The sequence below is a fragment of the Notolabrus celidotus genome, chromosome 4 (genome assembly GCF_009762535.1).
Source record: "Notolabrus celidotus isolate fNotCel1 chromosome 4, fNotCel1.pri, whole genome shotgun sequence".
NCBI lineage: Eukaryota > Metazoa > Chordata > Actinopteri > Labriformes > Labridae > Notolabrus > Notolabrus celidotus.
Window position 1 is genome coordinate 33,271,435 of NC_048275.1, and position 17,842 is coordinate 33,289,276.

Sequence of the window (17,842 nt, forward strand, 5' to 3'; positions counted from 1 at the left end):
ATGTCACACCCCCTCTTTTTAGCATCAAATAACTACTTAAAATGTAACTTCTCTGAAAAGTTAACATCTGCTCATAAATCTGCACGACAGGAACTAAATGTTGTGACTGAAAGCATGTTTGAAAAAGTTTTGATTTAAATTATTTTTTAAATTTTTTAGTTTGAGCCATGTTCCATCTGTTATAATGGAAGAGTTGGGTTTAGTATTACCTGTACTGCAGCCAGTCAACAGGAGGAGCTCTATAAGTTTTGGCATTGCTTTGTGGAGCAGTTGTGCCATCCATATTCTTAGACAGTATATGGTGTTTTTTCTTTATTATTTATATGAGAGAAATATTCTCAAAGACAAATTTAATACATTTAATCTGGCACCTGTCTGTGGTTCACTTTGGTCCTTGGTATTTGAAATTATGTTGGAAAAGGAAAAACTATGGCTGGCCCTTTCATACACATCATTCAGTTTGTGTTATACTTCCATCCATCTCATCTGTCTCATCATCTCATTTCATCCTAGCATGATAACAGTATAATGGAATGTGACTTGTCCTGACCTTTACAACATTTTTCTTAGTTTTTACTCCACAGCGTTTTCTTCCAGGAAGAGAGAGTCACCAAAGATCCATTCAAAGTTAGCAGTAATGATCAGTTTGGTCCTCTTTACAATAAAACTGAGAAGAATTGACCTCTTCAATGATGATCATGACCTCAAACATACCAAACTGACTGTGACTCAAACCATTGGTTCAGAGTCATAACATCCAAACCCAGCAGAACACAAACTGAAGATTTGGGGGAAAACTTGTTGGATTGATTGATTACCGTGTTGGACCGCAGAGAGACTCTCCCCCCACAGCGGGCGCAGAACTTGGTCTTGCAGTACGAGCACAGGTTCCCGCAGCCATCTGCAAACTTGGTCTTGTGGCAGATGCCGCAGGTTGGCGCGTCGTCCCGGTGAACGGCCGAGCTCGCCGCCACCGAGGCCTGCCGGATCACCGTCTCCCTGTAGCTTGACAACTGCTGCTGGATACCTCTGGAAGACAAAACAGGAGGGACACATAAATATTTAGCGTCTTTGAGAGATGATTGTGTTCTGCTATTAGTGGACAATGAATGTAATTTGATGTATGTTGGTGTTAAGTGTCTATGGATATTCCTGTCTCCATGATTCAGGCTACATGTTAAATATCTGCATGGTAACATCCAAAAAATGACATTGTGTCGCTTTTGACATTTTACAGATCACTGTTAGCATAGTCTCACGTTTAGATCAGGGTGTTAGCATGATAACATCATCAACTATGCAGCTAAAGATGACAAGTAGCCTATAGCTAACCATCATTAACTGTTGTAATCTCAGTTTAAGGTATTAGCATGCTAACACCAGGGCTTGCAAACACCAATGTAGAATTAGATATGGCTCTCTTGTGCCTTGGTACCCTGCCTATTATCAATCAATCAATCAATCAATCAATCAATCTTTATTTGTATAGCGCCAAATCACAACAAACGTTATCTCAAGACGCTTTTACAAACATAGGACGTCTAGACCACTCTATGTCAAATTATGAACAGAGACCCAACACCAAGACAGGGTAAGACTCAGTCTGACCCCACCTTAATCCATCATGAGCATTGCACATCGCAGTATTTAGCTAGTTACAGTGGTGAGGAAAAACTTCCTTTTAACAGGCAGAAACCTCGAGCAGAACCAGACTCATGTTAGACAGCCATCATGCCTCGACCGAGTTGGGTGTGGAAAGACAGATAGAGGGGAGTAAGAGAGAGAAGTGATAGTGATGAGACGAGTCGTAGGAGCTGTTGCCGCTGGAGTCCAGCACGTCCGTATCAGCTGGAGTCCAGATCGTCCGCACCAGGAGCACGTCTACGGCAGCTCAGAGGAATCCACGAGACAATGGAGCTCAGGGACTCCAGAAAGGTCTATGGTTAGTAACTTTAATGGGACCGGCAGCGTTAAAGTAAGTGATGAGGGGGTTGGGGGGAAGGGGGTGAGCTAGGATCCCAGTGTGTCAGTGTGCCAGTTCCCCCGGCAGTCTAGGCCTATAGCAGCATGACAAAAACTGGTCCAAGCCTGAGCCAGCTCTAACTATAAGCTTTATCAAAAAGGAAAGTTTTAAGCCTACTATTAAAAGTGGAGAGGGTGTCTGCCTCCCGGACCCTGACTGGTAGATGATTCCAAAGGAGAGGGGCCTGATAACTGAAGATTCTACCTCCCATACTACTTTTAGAGATTTTAGGTATTATCAGTATGTAGCCACATAATGTCAGACTCATGCTTTCCATCAATGCAGAGGAGAGGACTGTAACCTAATGCAGGTTTGACGGACTGTGCCTCCATCACAATGTACAGGGATAGAGTGAATGAATGACATAAATGTGACACCAGCTCTAAAACAGGCTGCAGGTATTGATTGAACCTTAGCGGAATGTTTCATTCAACATTTTTTTAAGTTTTGCAGAGACACTGGCTTTTTTGGACAGAAGATGAAGTAATAAAAAAAATCAAGGAAAGCAGACATGCAACAAAGGTAGCTGGCGATGGCCTAATTCAAACTCCACACTAAAGCCTAAGCACTGGAGCCTTGGACTAACACAGCATTAGGTGTGCAGTGTCAGAGTCTGCAAGTCAGTGAGTGCATAGGGGCATCTCAGTTCTCGAAAAATTGTGTCCATGCATCCCACACTTGCATTTTTTCCTTGCGTCTTAGTCCCTCCCACCAGAGCGTCATGGAGGGATGCAAGGAAGAGATATGAGACGTCATACTACTGTAGCATGAAACTACTTCATGAAGCCAGTTGATCACCACAGCTCAGCTACAGTTTCTCAAACAGCTGTTTGTATCTGCACACATGTCCACTGCATTCATTTTAAAGGCTCACACACTGTAACATTTTGTCTTTAACATACATAGAAAACTTTACAATGATGAAGCACATGTTGTCACCAGCAGATGCATTTATGTGTGGTTTCCCCATCATGCCCATGCTCCCATCATTTACATAATTGTGCAGCCCCATTTACAGAGGACCGACGGTCATGTCCTTCACTTCACCTAGTTGGCAGTGTTCTGTGGGTACGTGCCACAGGACAGCCTGCGTTTATGCGGACTCACTACAAGTGCGTAAAAAGTCTGACATCAGAGCACTCCAACTTGATGTGTTGATAGCGGGACAGCAGCAAACACTCGCTTACAGGGAACACACCTTAAAGTCTGTGAGTGTGGAGTTTGGGCCGAGTAGCATGGATAACTATTTCCCAATGAATGTCTGTAAAATGTGAAAATAAAACTTGTATGCTCTCTCGGTGGCCCCCTGGTGGCCACAGAGGCGATGAGCAGTGCTTAGTTCCCTCATGTCAACATTGTCTACTGTAATAATTAGTTTTAAAAAATTGCAGCTTAAGATATTTGAAAGTAGTTTTTGTTTGATGCTCATCAAAGTGTTGAACAAACACTGAACAGATGGCAATAGATAAAGAGGTAGTGATGGCATGAAGTTATTAAAAACTATACCAAGGCTTCATCAAAGAATCGAGCTGAACTTCTACTCCAACTAAAAGTTTCTACAAAAAATAATTACTCTGAGTTAAAGCTAGGGTTGGTAGTCTCGGAAAACCAGCATGAATTTGAATGTAGCTTTTCCTCAGGACTCCGTCTAACCCCTCCCCTCCTCCCTCGGAGCTCCTCCAAAATGACGCCCCCCCGCTCACATGCGCCGCTGATTCTCGACCATATGATCGTGACTGATTCAAAACCGGTCCTCACCAAAACATTATCATAGTGAAAGTTAAAAACACAAACAAATATGGCTGCTGTTAGTACTCACAACTGTCATGCTAGCATTATCCAGTTGTACCGGTGACACGATATCAGGAGAAAAGTTATAACACATATATAATACTGTAACAGCTCTACTGTTTGTTAAACGTGTTCAGTGTAGATGTTCTTAATTCCTACACTGTTGACGGTCAGTGAAGGCATCAGGAGAGGTGTAGAGTGTGAGGAGAAGTTTTTCATTCATTCAAACATTGATTGTTGCTTTGTTGGTTGGCGTGATCACGGCCGACAGTGACCGGTTATTAAAGCTCAACGTGTTCACCAATCGGCTCGTCATCCCTACAGCGTCCGGACGGACGCTACAATAAATATATATTTTCTGTAGGACTTACTGAACGTCATTAATTATTCTGCTTGTTGGTGAAAGCTTTTTAGACTCTGATCCGGACTACAGTCCTGAGCAAAGCACCTCATCAGGTCAGAGGGGACAGGCCCGAGGACAAGCGAGAGGGGCAGTAAATAGAGTCAGGGGAAGTAGAGGCAGGAGACGGGGACTCGGAGGAGTGCACGCCGGGGAAATGTACGCGCAGGAGGAGGGCAGAACGGCAGGACGGGATTTGATTGGTTTAAAATTTGGGGAGCCAAAAAACGGTGATTGGTTGGTGTTTTCCCAGGTTTACTCTGGCTGTAGATTGCAGTTTTTTTTCACTCTTTTTTAAGAACACATCATGTAATGATTGCCATCAGGACATAAAGATCATTTTAACCAGTATGACAAAAAGTGTATCTAAATCTGATTACCAACCCCAGCTTTAATCGTCATGATGATATTGAAGGAAAAGTCAGAGTATAAAGAAAGTTAGTTGGATTCAAAGTAACAATGAACCGGATGCACACTGTAAAAATTAAAAATTAAAATTGTTGGCCTGAAAATGATTTTTTTGTTGAGTAAACAAAAAATGTTCCATTTTGTTGCAAACTACATCAAAGTAGTTATCTCAACTACCTGCATTACGTTTGTTGGGTAAAGTTGGTCTCATTTCATAAGTTAGGTTGGCAAAACTTGAAATTATGGGTTTGAGTCTCGGCTAAATTATTTGAGTATGCTTCAGGCAAAAAAAAACGGGGTCTCCAACTCAAATCTACAGGGGTCTTCCACACTTTCAATTTCCCACATGTGGCGCCATCTCTCCTGTCCTGTGTGGATTTGATCGCCCTAAAGGTGAGTGTTTTGTTTGAGTATTGTGTTGAAACCATAGACTGTATAAAATATGGACGTAGTATCCGTGACATCACCCATCTGTTCCTGAGTGCTGTTTTGAAGCAAATCGACGGCAGCAGCCATATTGGAAATGCGGAACTCAACCAGGCAGAGTGTGACGTAGTGTGAGCCTCCTAGCCAATAGCTATGTGTTCCCGACCGGGAGTCACGTCAGTTATGTCCTTATTTGGGCAAAACTCGTAATCTTAATATCTTCTGAACCGTCACGTTAGAAAAAAATTCCCCCCCGTACAGTGTGTGCCGATAGAGAGATTAGCTACCTAGGGCCAAGCTGTTTTTTGAACCAGGCTGTAAACATGTTTATTAATGCTGTAAAGATCGTCTTTTTCCCATTCATGTCTATGTGGTTTCCGGTGTTTCTGCAGCCAGCCTCAAGCGGATTTTCGATGTATTGCAGTTAATAACACTTCCGCATGGGCTTCATAGTTTGAGACCGGAGGTTGCTGCTTGATTGAAACTCTAGCTTTACAGTTGGTCGATTGATGGTGAGTTGATCACCGGTTAATGTAACTTTAATTTGTTTAGTTAGTTAGTTTAGCAAAGCATGGTCATTACCAATAGTTAGCCGCCTTGAACATTAGCTAGCTACCTTGCAAGTGGGAAAACGGAGCAGTAACATGTAGTAACAAAGGGACATTTTCTGAACAAACAATAATAGGTTGGCACAACTTTCACTTCTTAGTATGTAGAACTCAAAACTTTAAGTTACACTACATATGAGTGATAAGTTATCTCAACCAAAACTCATCAGTTCACTCAAATCTAAGATTTCTAGTTAGCCTCAAAACGCAAAAATCTAGTGCAGACAGTTGCCTTGACATTTTGAGTTTTCACATCCTTTTCGTTTTAACAGTAGAGCGACTGATGATGCTAGCTGAGAAGGCAGGAGGTCGGTAAAGTCCATCCTTACATTTCATGCTGATCAAAGGCAGTTTAGTTGAAATCAGTTATGTTAAGTTCATGGTGGCACCATCGATAAGATGCAGGGATCACCAAGTTATCAAGTTATCAGTCATCCCTATTTATCATCTGGCTACAAACCATACGATCCATGGGGGGACAATTGAGTCTTAACTGAAGAAACAGATGGACCAGATGAAATAACGACCCCATACTGCTCATTTAATCCAATAAATTCCAGCCATTCACAGTTATGACTGACTGCAAATCCAAAAGTTGAGGGTTGATCGGATAAAGAGAAACCGTTTTAGGATTTATGAAAGGGTGAATATATAAATAAATAAAGACAGGATTGGAAAAGTGAAGAGAAACCAGAGAATGAAGGAGACAATCGCTGCATTACGTCCAGTCGATATCGCCATCCTCTCCATACTGTTTGTGTGTTTTGGTGCAATCAACTTTTTTTTGTGTGTCTGCTTGTGTTTCAGGCCGCTCTGCCGACTCGAGGAACTCTTCAGATCGATGTGAGAAAGAGAGGAGAAGAGTATTGGTTTTATCTAAGGCGTTACAGTATGTTGATTAATTGGATTTCACACTGTGGAGATTGAGGAGAGAGCAAATAGAGGGGAAACGGACCGGAGAGGAACTGACGGGCTGAGAATCACAGGAGGAGAGGACACACGCTTTATTTTTACTTTATTCACTCAGGATAGTTTTTCTAAACATCATCTGAACAGGCAGCTCTCTAACAATCACATATTTATTTACAGAGGATGCTGAAGACGATGGCTTATCGTATTCTGTCCGTGAATCATTTAATATGAATTAAAAATCTGTCTAATTGAAAAAACAAATGAAGACAGCGAGGAGACCAGAGTGAAGGAGATTAGGAGAGGAAAAATGAAAAGAGGAGAGAAACATAGCTTACAGAAGGATGGAAGAGATGACAGGAATGAGAAAAAGGAAGAACTAAAGAGGAGGTTAGGGATTGGTAGATCAGTCAGTCACAATCTAACTTGAATATCCTCACAGAAGAGACACCTCATGTGCCTCAGACACACTGACCTAAAGGGAACTTCTTCCACCTTCTTGTTCACCCAATCAGCGTTGATGATAAATGAAGTCATTTAAATCTGTAAAATTCTTCAGTGCTTGTTGTAACAATCAGCTAAAGAGGCTCTTAAAACATTTTTTTTTTCAGTTTTTAAAACATTTTATATCTGAGAAAAGGCTAGGCTGAAGGTTGTTTTAAAAAACAAGACTGGATTTGTGTTTATCTAAAGGTAGAACAGTGAAGGCACAACGATTGAGTTAGCTTCTGACCCTCATCTAACAATAACTAAACCTCAGTATATGTAATGTTGGCATATGCAGCCCTTATTTTCTCCCTACCAGGATGCTTTGCAGCTGTATCTGCATTCACATCTGCAACTGCAACCAAATCTGCATCTGCATCTGCATATGCATCGTCAACTGCATATGCATATGCATGCATCTAAAACCCCATTCATAGAACAGTTCAGTAGCCAGACAGTAATACAAGTGACACTAAAACTCAAATACAAAATAGCCTTCTAGGCGAAACCAGTCACATCATACGACAGCACCAGTACTGGAACTACAGATTTTGCAGGTGGACTGAGCTGTAAGCTGAGGCAAAAACACCAAACTACTTCAGGTATTTTAGACAGTATCTATAAAATTCACAGAGGTATGGTTGAGATCTGCTGAATATCCCTTTAACAGCATGATCCAGTAGAATAAAGAGCTGCCTCAGAGCATCAGACTGACACCGACAGTCCCAATTTACTAAATCATACACAGTTAACTGAAATTCAGATAAATAAAAGCTAACATTTTTTAAGATTCAAAATAATCTAACAGATCAAATATTGTCTGTGTTTTGAATATGGCAGATTTTCCCTGCAGTATGTGAAATTCTATGGAATAGATCAAAAGGGAAACTGCTCCTTTAATGCATTTGCTTTTCCTCCCAAATCTAAAAGATCTCTTTAAAATAACTTATCATTGGCTGCTGAATATACTTAGCATTTAGCTTAGCAACAATGATCATTATTATGAAACAGATCATCCAAATCAAACAACATAACAATGGTTTGAAAACTAAGTTTGAGTACAAAAATTAAAGTATCAATTAAAAAGTATCAAAAATAAATAAGTAATTATTTCAATAACGTTTTTTAAGGGTCATGTAAATCACAAAATATACAGTTAATGTAGAATTTTTATAATCCAGATACTCGCACATCTTACTTAAAATAAAACATACTCAAATAGAAAAATTATTCGTCACTTTGGAACTGCACAAAAATACCAATGTGTTCACATTGTTTGATTATTTCAAACTTGATACTATTTGAAACAGCTTTAATTCAAACAGTAATGTTTGTTTCAGTAATGTTTTTCAGACACTAGTCAAAAAAGTTCTTCACATGGATATAAAATGCAGAACAATACGTCAAATAAGACAAATAGTTAACATAAGAAGTGAGGTTAGAGGAGCACCAAATATAAGTGTAAAAAATCAAAAGAGAAAGCTCACAGATATTTAAAATAATCAGAACAGTGCATGAATAGATGGAAATAGGTCAAACAGCTGACTAGAGAAGTTTTAGTGTTACTGAAGAAGACATAGTCAATAACTGTCTGTATTTGTAATAGTGCACATAATATAAAACTATGCACAGAAAAACTGAGTCTGCTGCCATGTTGGACAACAAATTAAAAACAAGCTCTGATGTCTTCACATAAAATCATTGCTCCGTATTTAATCCATCGGTCCAAAAGAAATAAGAATAGCTTGTCGTATAATCACCTGTAACTACAGTACTTACAGACTGGGGCTCAGTGCTTCAGCCTCCTCCCCCATCAGCTCAGCCTTTAAAAACTACAAATCCCAGCAGCAGCGGCAGCAGAGGCCAGAGAAAAGGAGGTCCAATATGCAGTCGTTTAGTCCACATTGCTCTTTGTGTTCCACAGGACAAACTAAATACACCCTGAGAGGAACCCATCAGAGACCCTAAGGACCCAGTAGGGAAATGTTAACACCTGCCCACACACACACACACATACACACACTCGCACACAATAATGGAAACCCACTGCTGATGATGTTAAGTGCACACACACACTTCCTGGGACTAATAGCCAAAGGTTAAAGAGAGGTCACCTGCTGCTGCAGCACCGCAGGATTTACTTCCTGATCCATGGTTCACACTGTGCCGGTCCCAACTGGTTCTGTTCAGTCAGACCAACATACAGGACAGGCTTCATATGTGGAGCCAGTGTGACTAGTTACATGTTCACAGTGGATTTATTTTATTTAACCTTTATTGTGGGCTAACACTCAGTTTGAACAAAAAGTAATCAATGTATCGATCTTTATTTGTGTAGCACCAAATCCAAATCAAAGTTATCTCAGGACACTTTTCAAAAAGTGCAGGTCCAGGCTGCACTCTTATATTATTTACAAAAGCCTGACATTAATCAAGTGTGAGCAAGAGCAAGTCTTTGACAGCATTTGGAAACAATGGCAAGAAAAAATGTTCTTTAACAGGCAGAAACCTCAAGCAGAACCAGACTCATGGTGAAGGGGCATCTGCTGTGACCAGGAGTGGGACAGAGGGAGGTAAAGAAAGTGACAGATGGATAGAGGGAAAAAAATAGAGCAGCATGATCAAACTCATACAGCCGTTTCGAAGGACTAAAGGCTGATTTATACTTCTGCGTTGAATCAACGGCGTACCCTACGCCAGGGGTCCGCGTAGCTCCCGTACCTACGCCGAGGCCTACGCACGTAGCTGACGTGCACCTCCTCCAAAATGTAACTCCACATAGAGCCGACGCGGACCGCAAGCCCTGTGATTGGTCCGCTCTGCGGCTTTGTCTTTCCCGCATTTACAGCACTTCCGGGATCCCGGACATCGGCTGCACATCGGCCATGTATTTCATCTCCTCCTCTCTATTCTTCATGTAATCATGTCTGCATGATAAACAGCAACATGTATCAGCTGTAGATTAACATAACACGCTCTGAATCTGTGGAAAAGTAAACAGAGATTGTAGAGAGACCGGAAGCAGGCTGCCGGCTATCAGAGAGACCGCACTGCCCTCAGGCGTTTTGGCGGAGAATTGCTGCGCGACACAGACACACCGACGCACAAGTATGTGGGGCTCATGTCCGCGTCAGCCCCTGCTGCGTAGGGGAGACGCAGAAGTATAAATCAGCCTTAACAGCTAAAACATTTGGACTCAAGTAAGTTCTCCAATTCAAAACTAGTCTGTAAGCAGTATGCGCAGAAAACCTAAAAGCCCACATTACGCTCATTTGAAGTTTTATATAGTTTCACTCATGAAACCTGAGCAGTGGCTGTGCAGGATTTTCAAACTCCTTCTTTATCTCACCCTGATGTCTATGGAGGGCAACGATATGAACAGAACAACACAGCACACACCAATATAATCCATTCACCAATCACCACCAACCAGAACCACACTCTAAAGACTGATAATCTTGCAAAACCTCACACAGTCAAAAGTGACTATCATTTATTTATGGCCCCAAGCTTCCATCTTAAATTGTGTTATTTATAGCACAGAAATTAATCACATTCTGAATCATCTGTACATTTGCAGTTTCTTTCAAGCGCACAAACAAAACTAAAGTCAATCCAGAAACGTCTCAAAAAGCTTCATATGGACTACCTCTCTAAAGCCGAAGCACTGGGAATTCTTCAAGACGGCAATAAAGAAGAAACACAAGAACTCTTAAAGATGACAAGTTTTCAAATTAATGTTTTCATCATGATGTGAAAATGTTCTTGATGAACACTAAAAGTTCAGAAGACACAAAAGAGGACACAAGACAAGATCAAAATTATGAAATTGTTCAGAAAAGGCAAAATTTGGTGAATAAAAAAATGTTCGAAACGCAGGAAAGTAATTAATTTGTTCTTAAAATGTTGTCTGCTGGTCAGAAAAGTCTTAAAAACAACATGAAAAAGAAGTGTGATGGATCCAGATCGTGATCCTGCCATAGGAAAAAATTGATACAATATTTTTCCCACATTGTCCGACCCGAATGAAAAACATTCTCTCCCAGAAGAAGATAATGTTTGCTAATCTTTACATGGTACTTCCTAGTTACTGTTTTATTGAGAAAACATTTAAAATAAATGTTATTAAAGAGATATTTCATATATAACTTTTAGGATTCCTAAGTCTCAGTAGGAACCACTGGCCCTGAGGCATTCTGACAACATCATATGTGGCCCTCTTTGAAAAAAGTATGGACACCCCTGATCTAGAACATCCAGTATGGTAGTGATTTCTGTTCAACTCTTCTCCTTCTCAGTTTTGTTGTGTTTTACAGCAGGGGTTCCCAAAGTGAGGGGGTCTTGAGACACTAAAGGGCACAATACATTTACCAATTTTTGTAAATGTATTGACAAAAGCATCAGTAGCAGCAGGTTAATTCATAACAGCACAGGAAACAGCCACATGTACATGTACTGTAGTCTAACTTTCTGCGGACGAGCTAAATGTAGTATGAAGCAACATTTATTTACATGCAGGGACAGTGGGGGTTGTGAGTCTTTGGCACCCATTTTTGGGGGGTAGCGGCCTGGAAAGTTTGGGAACCAGTGTTTTACAGAACACGTTGTATAAACACTAGTGTTGCTCACAAATCAACTCACTGGTCCTCAGTTTTTGACGTTCATTTAACTTTTTATGTCATGTTTGGCTATCGTTTCATTCCACATGACAATCCACAGAGTGTGTGCTCGGCTGTCCTTGGGGTTCCCCCCACACTAAAAGATTTCTGATCATATATATTAAATATGTTTAACACTGGGAGCAGCAACATCGCTCTGAACATACCTCAAACCACAGGAAACTCTGCCAAGACATTCTCTAAAACCAACAAAAAATCTGGACTTCTGGCTTTTGTCGGTAAAGGGGGACTTGAACATTTGCATGAGCTGAACCTACCCTGGCCAATAGCTGCCGCTGGCCCTGATCAAGGCAGCGAAAGACACACAGGTAACATATTCATCAAGACAAAGTTACTGTCTTCATCATTGGAAACTGGTTGCTTGAATAAAAGTGATGTAAAACATTTTTATACCTTTAAAAACATTGTACTCTTTAAAGAAGCGTCGTCTCTGTGAGGTTCGGTTCATGAGGATGAAGAGGTCTGTTCTGCTTTGGATGAAGATTATTTGTGTGGCGTTGTTTTTTTTAAAGCCACTGTTGTTGTTGATAGGTGGCTTTAATCCAAAATAGCTTCTATTGGTATTAGGCTTAATAAATCCTTATTGGCTGGATGTAACTACACTTTGTATTAAAAGCATAGAGGGACCAGGGACACTCCCTCATCCTCACCACATCTCATTTCTCTCCTGTCCTCATCCTCATTCTGTCATTGGGTTCATTGGGTTTGAAGATTATTTCCAAAGCTTCCTCTTCTGATGTCTGCTTTCTCTGTCTGTGCTTTTCCTTTACAGTTGTATTTTCATTACACAGTTCAGCTTCTCTCCTGGTTTTTAATATAAGTTCAGTGTTTTGGCAAAGATGAAAGCAAATGTTTAATACAGAGCTCCTATAGAGGAATAAACAAGAAACATATGTGTGCAGGGCCTTTGTTTTATATGTTAATGTGATGATACAAAAAGTTGAAAAAAGAAAAGAAAATACAAAATGATTCAAAGTACATGTTAGAATGAAAAGAGAAGAGAAGTGACTAAAACACCACTCAAAGTTATTCATAGAGTAAGTTAAACGCAGCTAATCATATGTACACAAATGGCTGATAGCATGTCTTTTTTACCATTGCTAATTTCCTGCTTATAATAAGAGGAGCAGTTAAATGCTTTAAGGAAAGACCAGGTCATGTGTTTTAGTGTCTGATGAGCCTTCAAACTGGACTTCCTCTTTATGTCAATTAGTAATATAAAAAATAATTCACCCTGAGAGGCTACATCTGAACTGCTTTTAATGGTATATATTCAGACCTCAGCCAAATTCTGCATATGTGTTCAAATGTATTACTACACAGCTGTATTAAATACTCGATTCTGATTGGTCAAAACCATAGACTGTATAAATAATGGACGTAGTATCCGTGACGTCAACTATTTAAAGCACTGTTTTGAAGCCAATCGGTGGCGGGAGCCATATTGGAAATGCTGAACTCAACCTAACTGCTGTTGAGCTAGTGTGAGGTAAAGAGCCTCCTCCCCAACAGCTACAGTGTTCCTGCCTGTCAATCAAGTCAGCTGTGCCTCTCATAATGGGAAAACTCGTAATCTTAATATTTTAGAAAATGCCACTTCATGAAAAAATTCACCCCCGTACAGTGTGTGCCGATCGAGAAATGAGCTATCCAGACTACGTACCAGGCTGTAAACGGTCTGTCTCGGATCTGTCATGGCACTGGATCTGATAGCTTTCTATTCTAGTCAATGTGTTAACTTCCACTGGATCCGCTCCGTTGCATTCCAACTACATCTCTGATCCGCACGATTAATCAATTTGCACAGAGCAGATCGGGCGGGACAGGAAGACAGGCACCAAAACAAAATGAAAAAATCCAGTTAATTCTCAGAATAAAACACTCAGTGTTATCACCAGATCGTATTTTACTTAACTACAACAGCAAACCATCATGATGAGCAGAGCCAGGCCTGGAGTCAACAGGTCAGAGGTTTTCAGAGGACCAGAAAGACAACATGGATGAGGAGAGGAGGAGGAGAATCCTTGATTCAGTTGTTACCATGAGAAAACCTCGGTCACATGACTCCAGCTGTCCATGCTGCGTTCCGAAAATGTAACCAGGAGCAAGCACGGAGCTGGACCGCAGCGGATTGGAGATGGACTGGACACAGATCTGGTGGAAGTCCCATGTTAAGGCTGATTTATACTTCTGCGTTGAATCAACGGCGTACCCTACGCCGGGGGTCCGCGTAGTTCCGTACCTACGCCGAGGCCTACGCACGTAGCTGACGTGCACCTCCTCCAAAATGTAACTCCCCGTAGAGCCGACGCGGACCGCAAGCTCTGTGATTGGTCCGCTCGGCGGCTTTGTCTTTCCCGCATTTACAACACTTCCGGGATCCCGGACATCGGCCGCACATCGGCCATGTATTTCATCTCCTCCTCTCTATTCTTCATGTAATCATGTCTGTATGATAAACAGCAACATGTATCAGCTGTAGATTAACATAACACGCTCTGAAACTCTGTGGAAAAGTAAACAGAGATCGTAGCGGGACCGGAAGCAGGCGGCCGGCTATCAGAGAGACCGCACTGCCCTAAGGCGTTTCGGCGGAGAATTGCTGCGCGACACAGACACACCGACGCACAAGTATGTGGGGCTCATGTCCGCGTCAGCCCCTGCTGCGTAGGGGCGACGCAGAAGTATAAATCAGCCTTTAGGTGTGTCAGCCCATTGTGTGTGGTTTGGTTTGTGTGTTTTGCTGTGTGGAAAGTGTGACGTACTGTAGAAATAAACCACGAGGATCAGGGATGTATGAAGTACATCTCCACAAGTCAGTCGACCACAACAAGCCATCAAATTCTCTTTAGAAGGTGTGAGAGAAAAACAACTTGATCACATCAAATACCGGTGCTGAGAAATGTAAGGAGGGGGGGTTGTCATAATGAGAGCAAGACAGGGAGGGAAAAAGAGGCCGCGTTACACAAGAAGAGGAAGACTAGAAAGAGATCAGAAGCGTTCAGGGTGGAGGACAAACAGAAAGCAAGCTCATTAAGAAAATGCAGAAGAATATCCATATTCAAATGCAGAAAGACACAAGGTTAAAGCAAAGTGAGAATAAAAGCTTCTCTTTCTTCTGCACAAAAACTTTACTCTTGGAAAATATGAAAACAAACCAGTTGTGTGTTTGTGTGTACGCGGTGCATACATACATATTTTAAACAAACGGTCAATGATTCACTGCTGAAAACATCATTAACATAAAGTGTCTCATCATTAAGCTGTGCAGCACTAACAAGCTGAGCTCTCTGACTCCACATACAGAAAGAAAACCTAAGCATTGTCCATGAGAATGTAAATTAAACTGGATTATCTAAAAGAAATGAAAAGTACCAAAAATCTCAGACAGTAAGAACAGTCAACATTTCATTTCTTTTAAAAGTAAATCTTTCTGGCTCCATCTAACTTTGAATAAGGGCATTAGTTTTAGTAAAAGTACAACTATTTGTCATAAATAACTTCAACCTGAGCACTGTCCCATCCCTGTTAATACTAGGAATGGGACATGATTTTCAAAAGCTCGAATATTTGTTATTTAATACCTGGACAGGCTGCCCAGAATGTTTTCAGCTGCCTAAGTATGATTGCTAACCATTTATATTGTATCATGTTGAATGCAAACCTTCTCATACTCCTTGTGTGAATCTGGACGCGGCTGATATCCTTCATCTTACTATTAGATCTTCGCAAAACGCTAAGTCATTAACAAGACTCGTCCACTCTAGGCTCACATGTTCTGATGATATTGAGTTAAAAATGTCAAATATGGGGGCGCTGGTGGAGTAGCGGTCTAAGCGCCCCATGTATAGAGGCTATAGTCCTCGCCGGTTCGACTCCTGGCCGGTCGACCATTTGCTGTCTGTCTTCCCCCACTCTCTATTCCCCACATTTCCTGTGTCTCTTCAGTTGTCCTGTCAATAAAGGCAAAAAAGCCCCAAAATATAACTTAAAGCTGCTGTGAGGAACTTTTGATTTATATCAATTTTGGTGACCCCTTGTGGACAAAGTGATACCTCTTGTCTCTTGTTCTGTACGCGAAAAAGTATCACTCAATGTGATTATTTGCCATAAAAACAGCCAAAAAAGGGTGTTTCTAAAGCTTAATGTCAATCATGTGGTCTGACACCTACCCCCCTCTGAGTGAATGACAACAGAGAAGGTATCAGTGTTGTTGTTTATGGTTTGGTTTGCTTTTGAAGGTCATAAAGAGGCATCAGTGTTTATTTCAGTCTGTTTCTCAGCTGGTTAAAAACTCCTCACAGTGCCTTTAATAAAATAATAATAATTTCAAACTCAAGTTGTGTTCTTTGTTGTCTTTATGAAACATACTTCTGACGGATTTAGTGGAAAGATCAGATGCATACAGGCAGAGAGAAACAGCAGGAGGTGGGGCGGGACACGCCGAGCACATAAGAAGCCTGTTTGGGCCAGAACTCACCTGTGACCAGGTTGGGCTGTGCAAAGATCTTTAGCTAAAGCTGACGTAGCCTTTGTGCCCAAACAACAAACATGGTCAGTTTTGTAATGTTAAGGCGTAAAATGTTAGCACACAGGGTTTGTTGAGAGACTGGCCAAAGAACCAGCAAAGAAGCTAGGCTATCAACTGCTGCAGACAGGACCTATACTCTACCATGTAATTTAGCTCATTTTAAAAAACTCTGACCCAAACACATGAACAATCCCACTTCAAAAATGTAAAAGAAAAACTTCCCCATTTAAATAATTGCAATTTGACATTGATTTTAACTAGACTAAAACTCCTGAGTGTAAGTCCCACTTTTCTTTGACCCATCCATCCATCCCATAGACTGCACCAAAAGATGGACAACATGACAGCTCCCCAATAGAGAAGCCCAAACATTTGGAGCTCCTACTGACAGGCTGCAGTATAAGTCTGAAAATCTGCCTCTTACATAACAACAGATGGGACATGGGTCAAACTAGAAAATACAAAAACACTTTGAATCAATTTTCCTCAAACAAATAAACTCCACCAGCCTACTGCCCAAACTCAAGCTCCAAGAATGTCACCAGGGCAAGATGTCAGTGCCTGTTGTAGTAGAAACACATGTACAACAGGGAGGAGGTTTAAATACAACATATGTATACCGCTTTATATACAATAATGATCAATGTAGACCATCCCTTGGCTGATATTGGGTCAACATAGCACATAACTTTGAAATGTACTATCCAAAAGTATAAAATGAAAAGGTTTTCATGTTACAAGCAGGACATATACATTTATTTGAAAAATCATGGTTTGAAATCTGTGCTGAATACGTGGTTTGAAATTCAACTAAAGGATAATGGTTGTACAATAAAACATATCAATGAAAAGTGTCATCATTCATTCAAAGGTAAAGGTTCCCATCAGTCTTCAGTTTTATTACTGTAAATGAATCCCCCAAAAAGACTATGAAAACTGTTAAGGTGCTCAGCTCGGTCCATGGGTTCCTAACAAAGACGTTCATCTTTCTAAAATGGGTCACGAGTGAGTTTATTTTTTGATAAAAGGCTGAAGAGTATCCTAAAATACCTTATCATTGTAGCTTTTAGTAAACATTACTGAAACAGACTTAAAAGGTTCATTTGTTAGGTTTATTTTTAGATCCACATTAGGTGCTCCGGTGGTTATTTTCAGCGACAGGATGAGTCGAAATAAACCTCATGAAGCTCGTTTTCTCGGAAATCAAAGAACATGTCATCTAATGCAGCAGTGTGGCTCACTGATGTGTTTTTAATAGTCTGTGGTGACGATGGAGCTCCATAACATGGAAGGGATTAAACATATCATTAGACATATATACAATTCTCAGAGGTGTAAAGAAGACTGTACATAAACTGTGAGATGTGCTGAAAGGTAAAGGAGGAGATGAGGAGAGCTACGGGACAAATTTAACATCCCTGTGACCACAGAATGAACCATAACTCAAAGTTCGACAGCATATGGACCTCTGGCAAGGACAAACAGGGAGGACACACACACCTGAACATCTTTATTATCAGGGATAGCCCTTTTTGGTATTTTATCAATGAAGGATTTTACTTTAATTTAATACCACCAAAG

The 17,842-nt window shown here is 40.9% G+C and overlaps 1 protein-coding gene across 16 annotated transcripts in view; it reads right to left on the reverse strand.

Annotated features, from left to right (window-relative positions):
- The window catches only part of LOC117811190 (regulating synaptic membrane exocytosis protein 1-like), a 144,325-nt gene that overhangs the window by 98,827 nt on the left and 27,656 nt on the right, over nucleotides 1-17,842 (reverse strand). For all 16 annotated transcript variants that reach the window (XM_034681313.1, XM_034681304.1, XM_034681314.1 and 13 more), the window contains exon 3: nucleotides 819-1,029. In XM_034681313.1, the coding sequence (XP_034537204.1) occupies nucleotides 819-1,029 (211 nt within the window). The remainder of the gene's footprint in view (nucleotides 1-818; nucleotides 1,030-17,842) is intronic.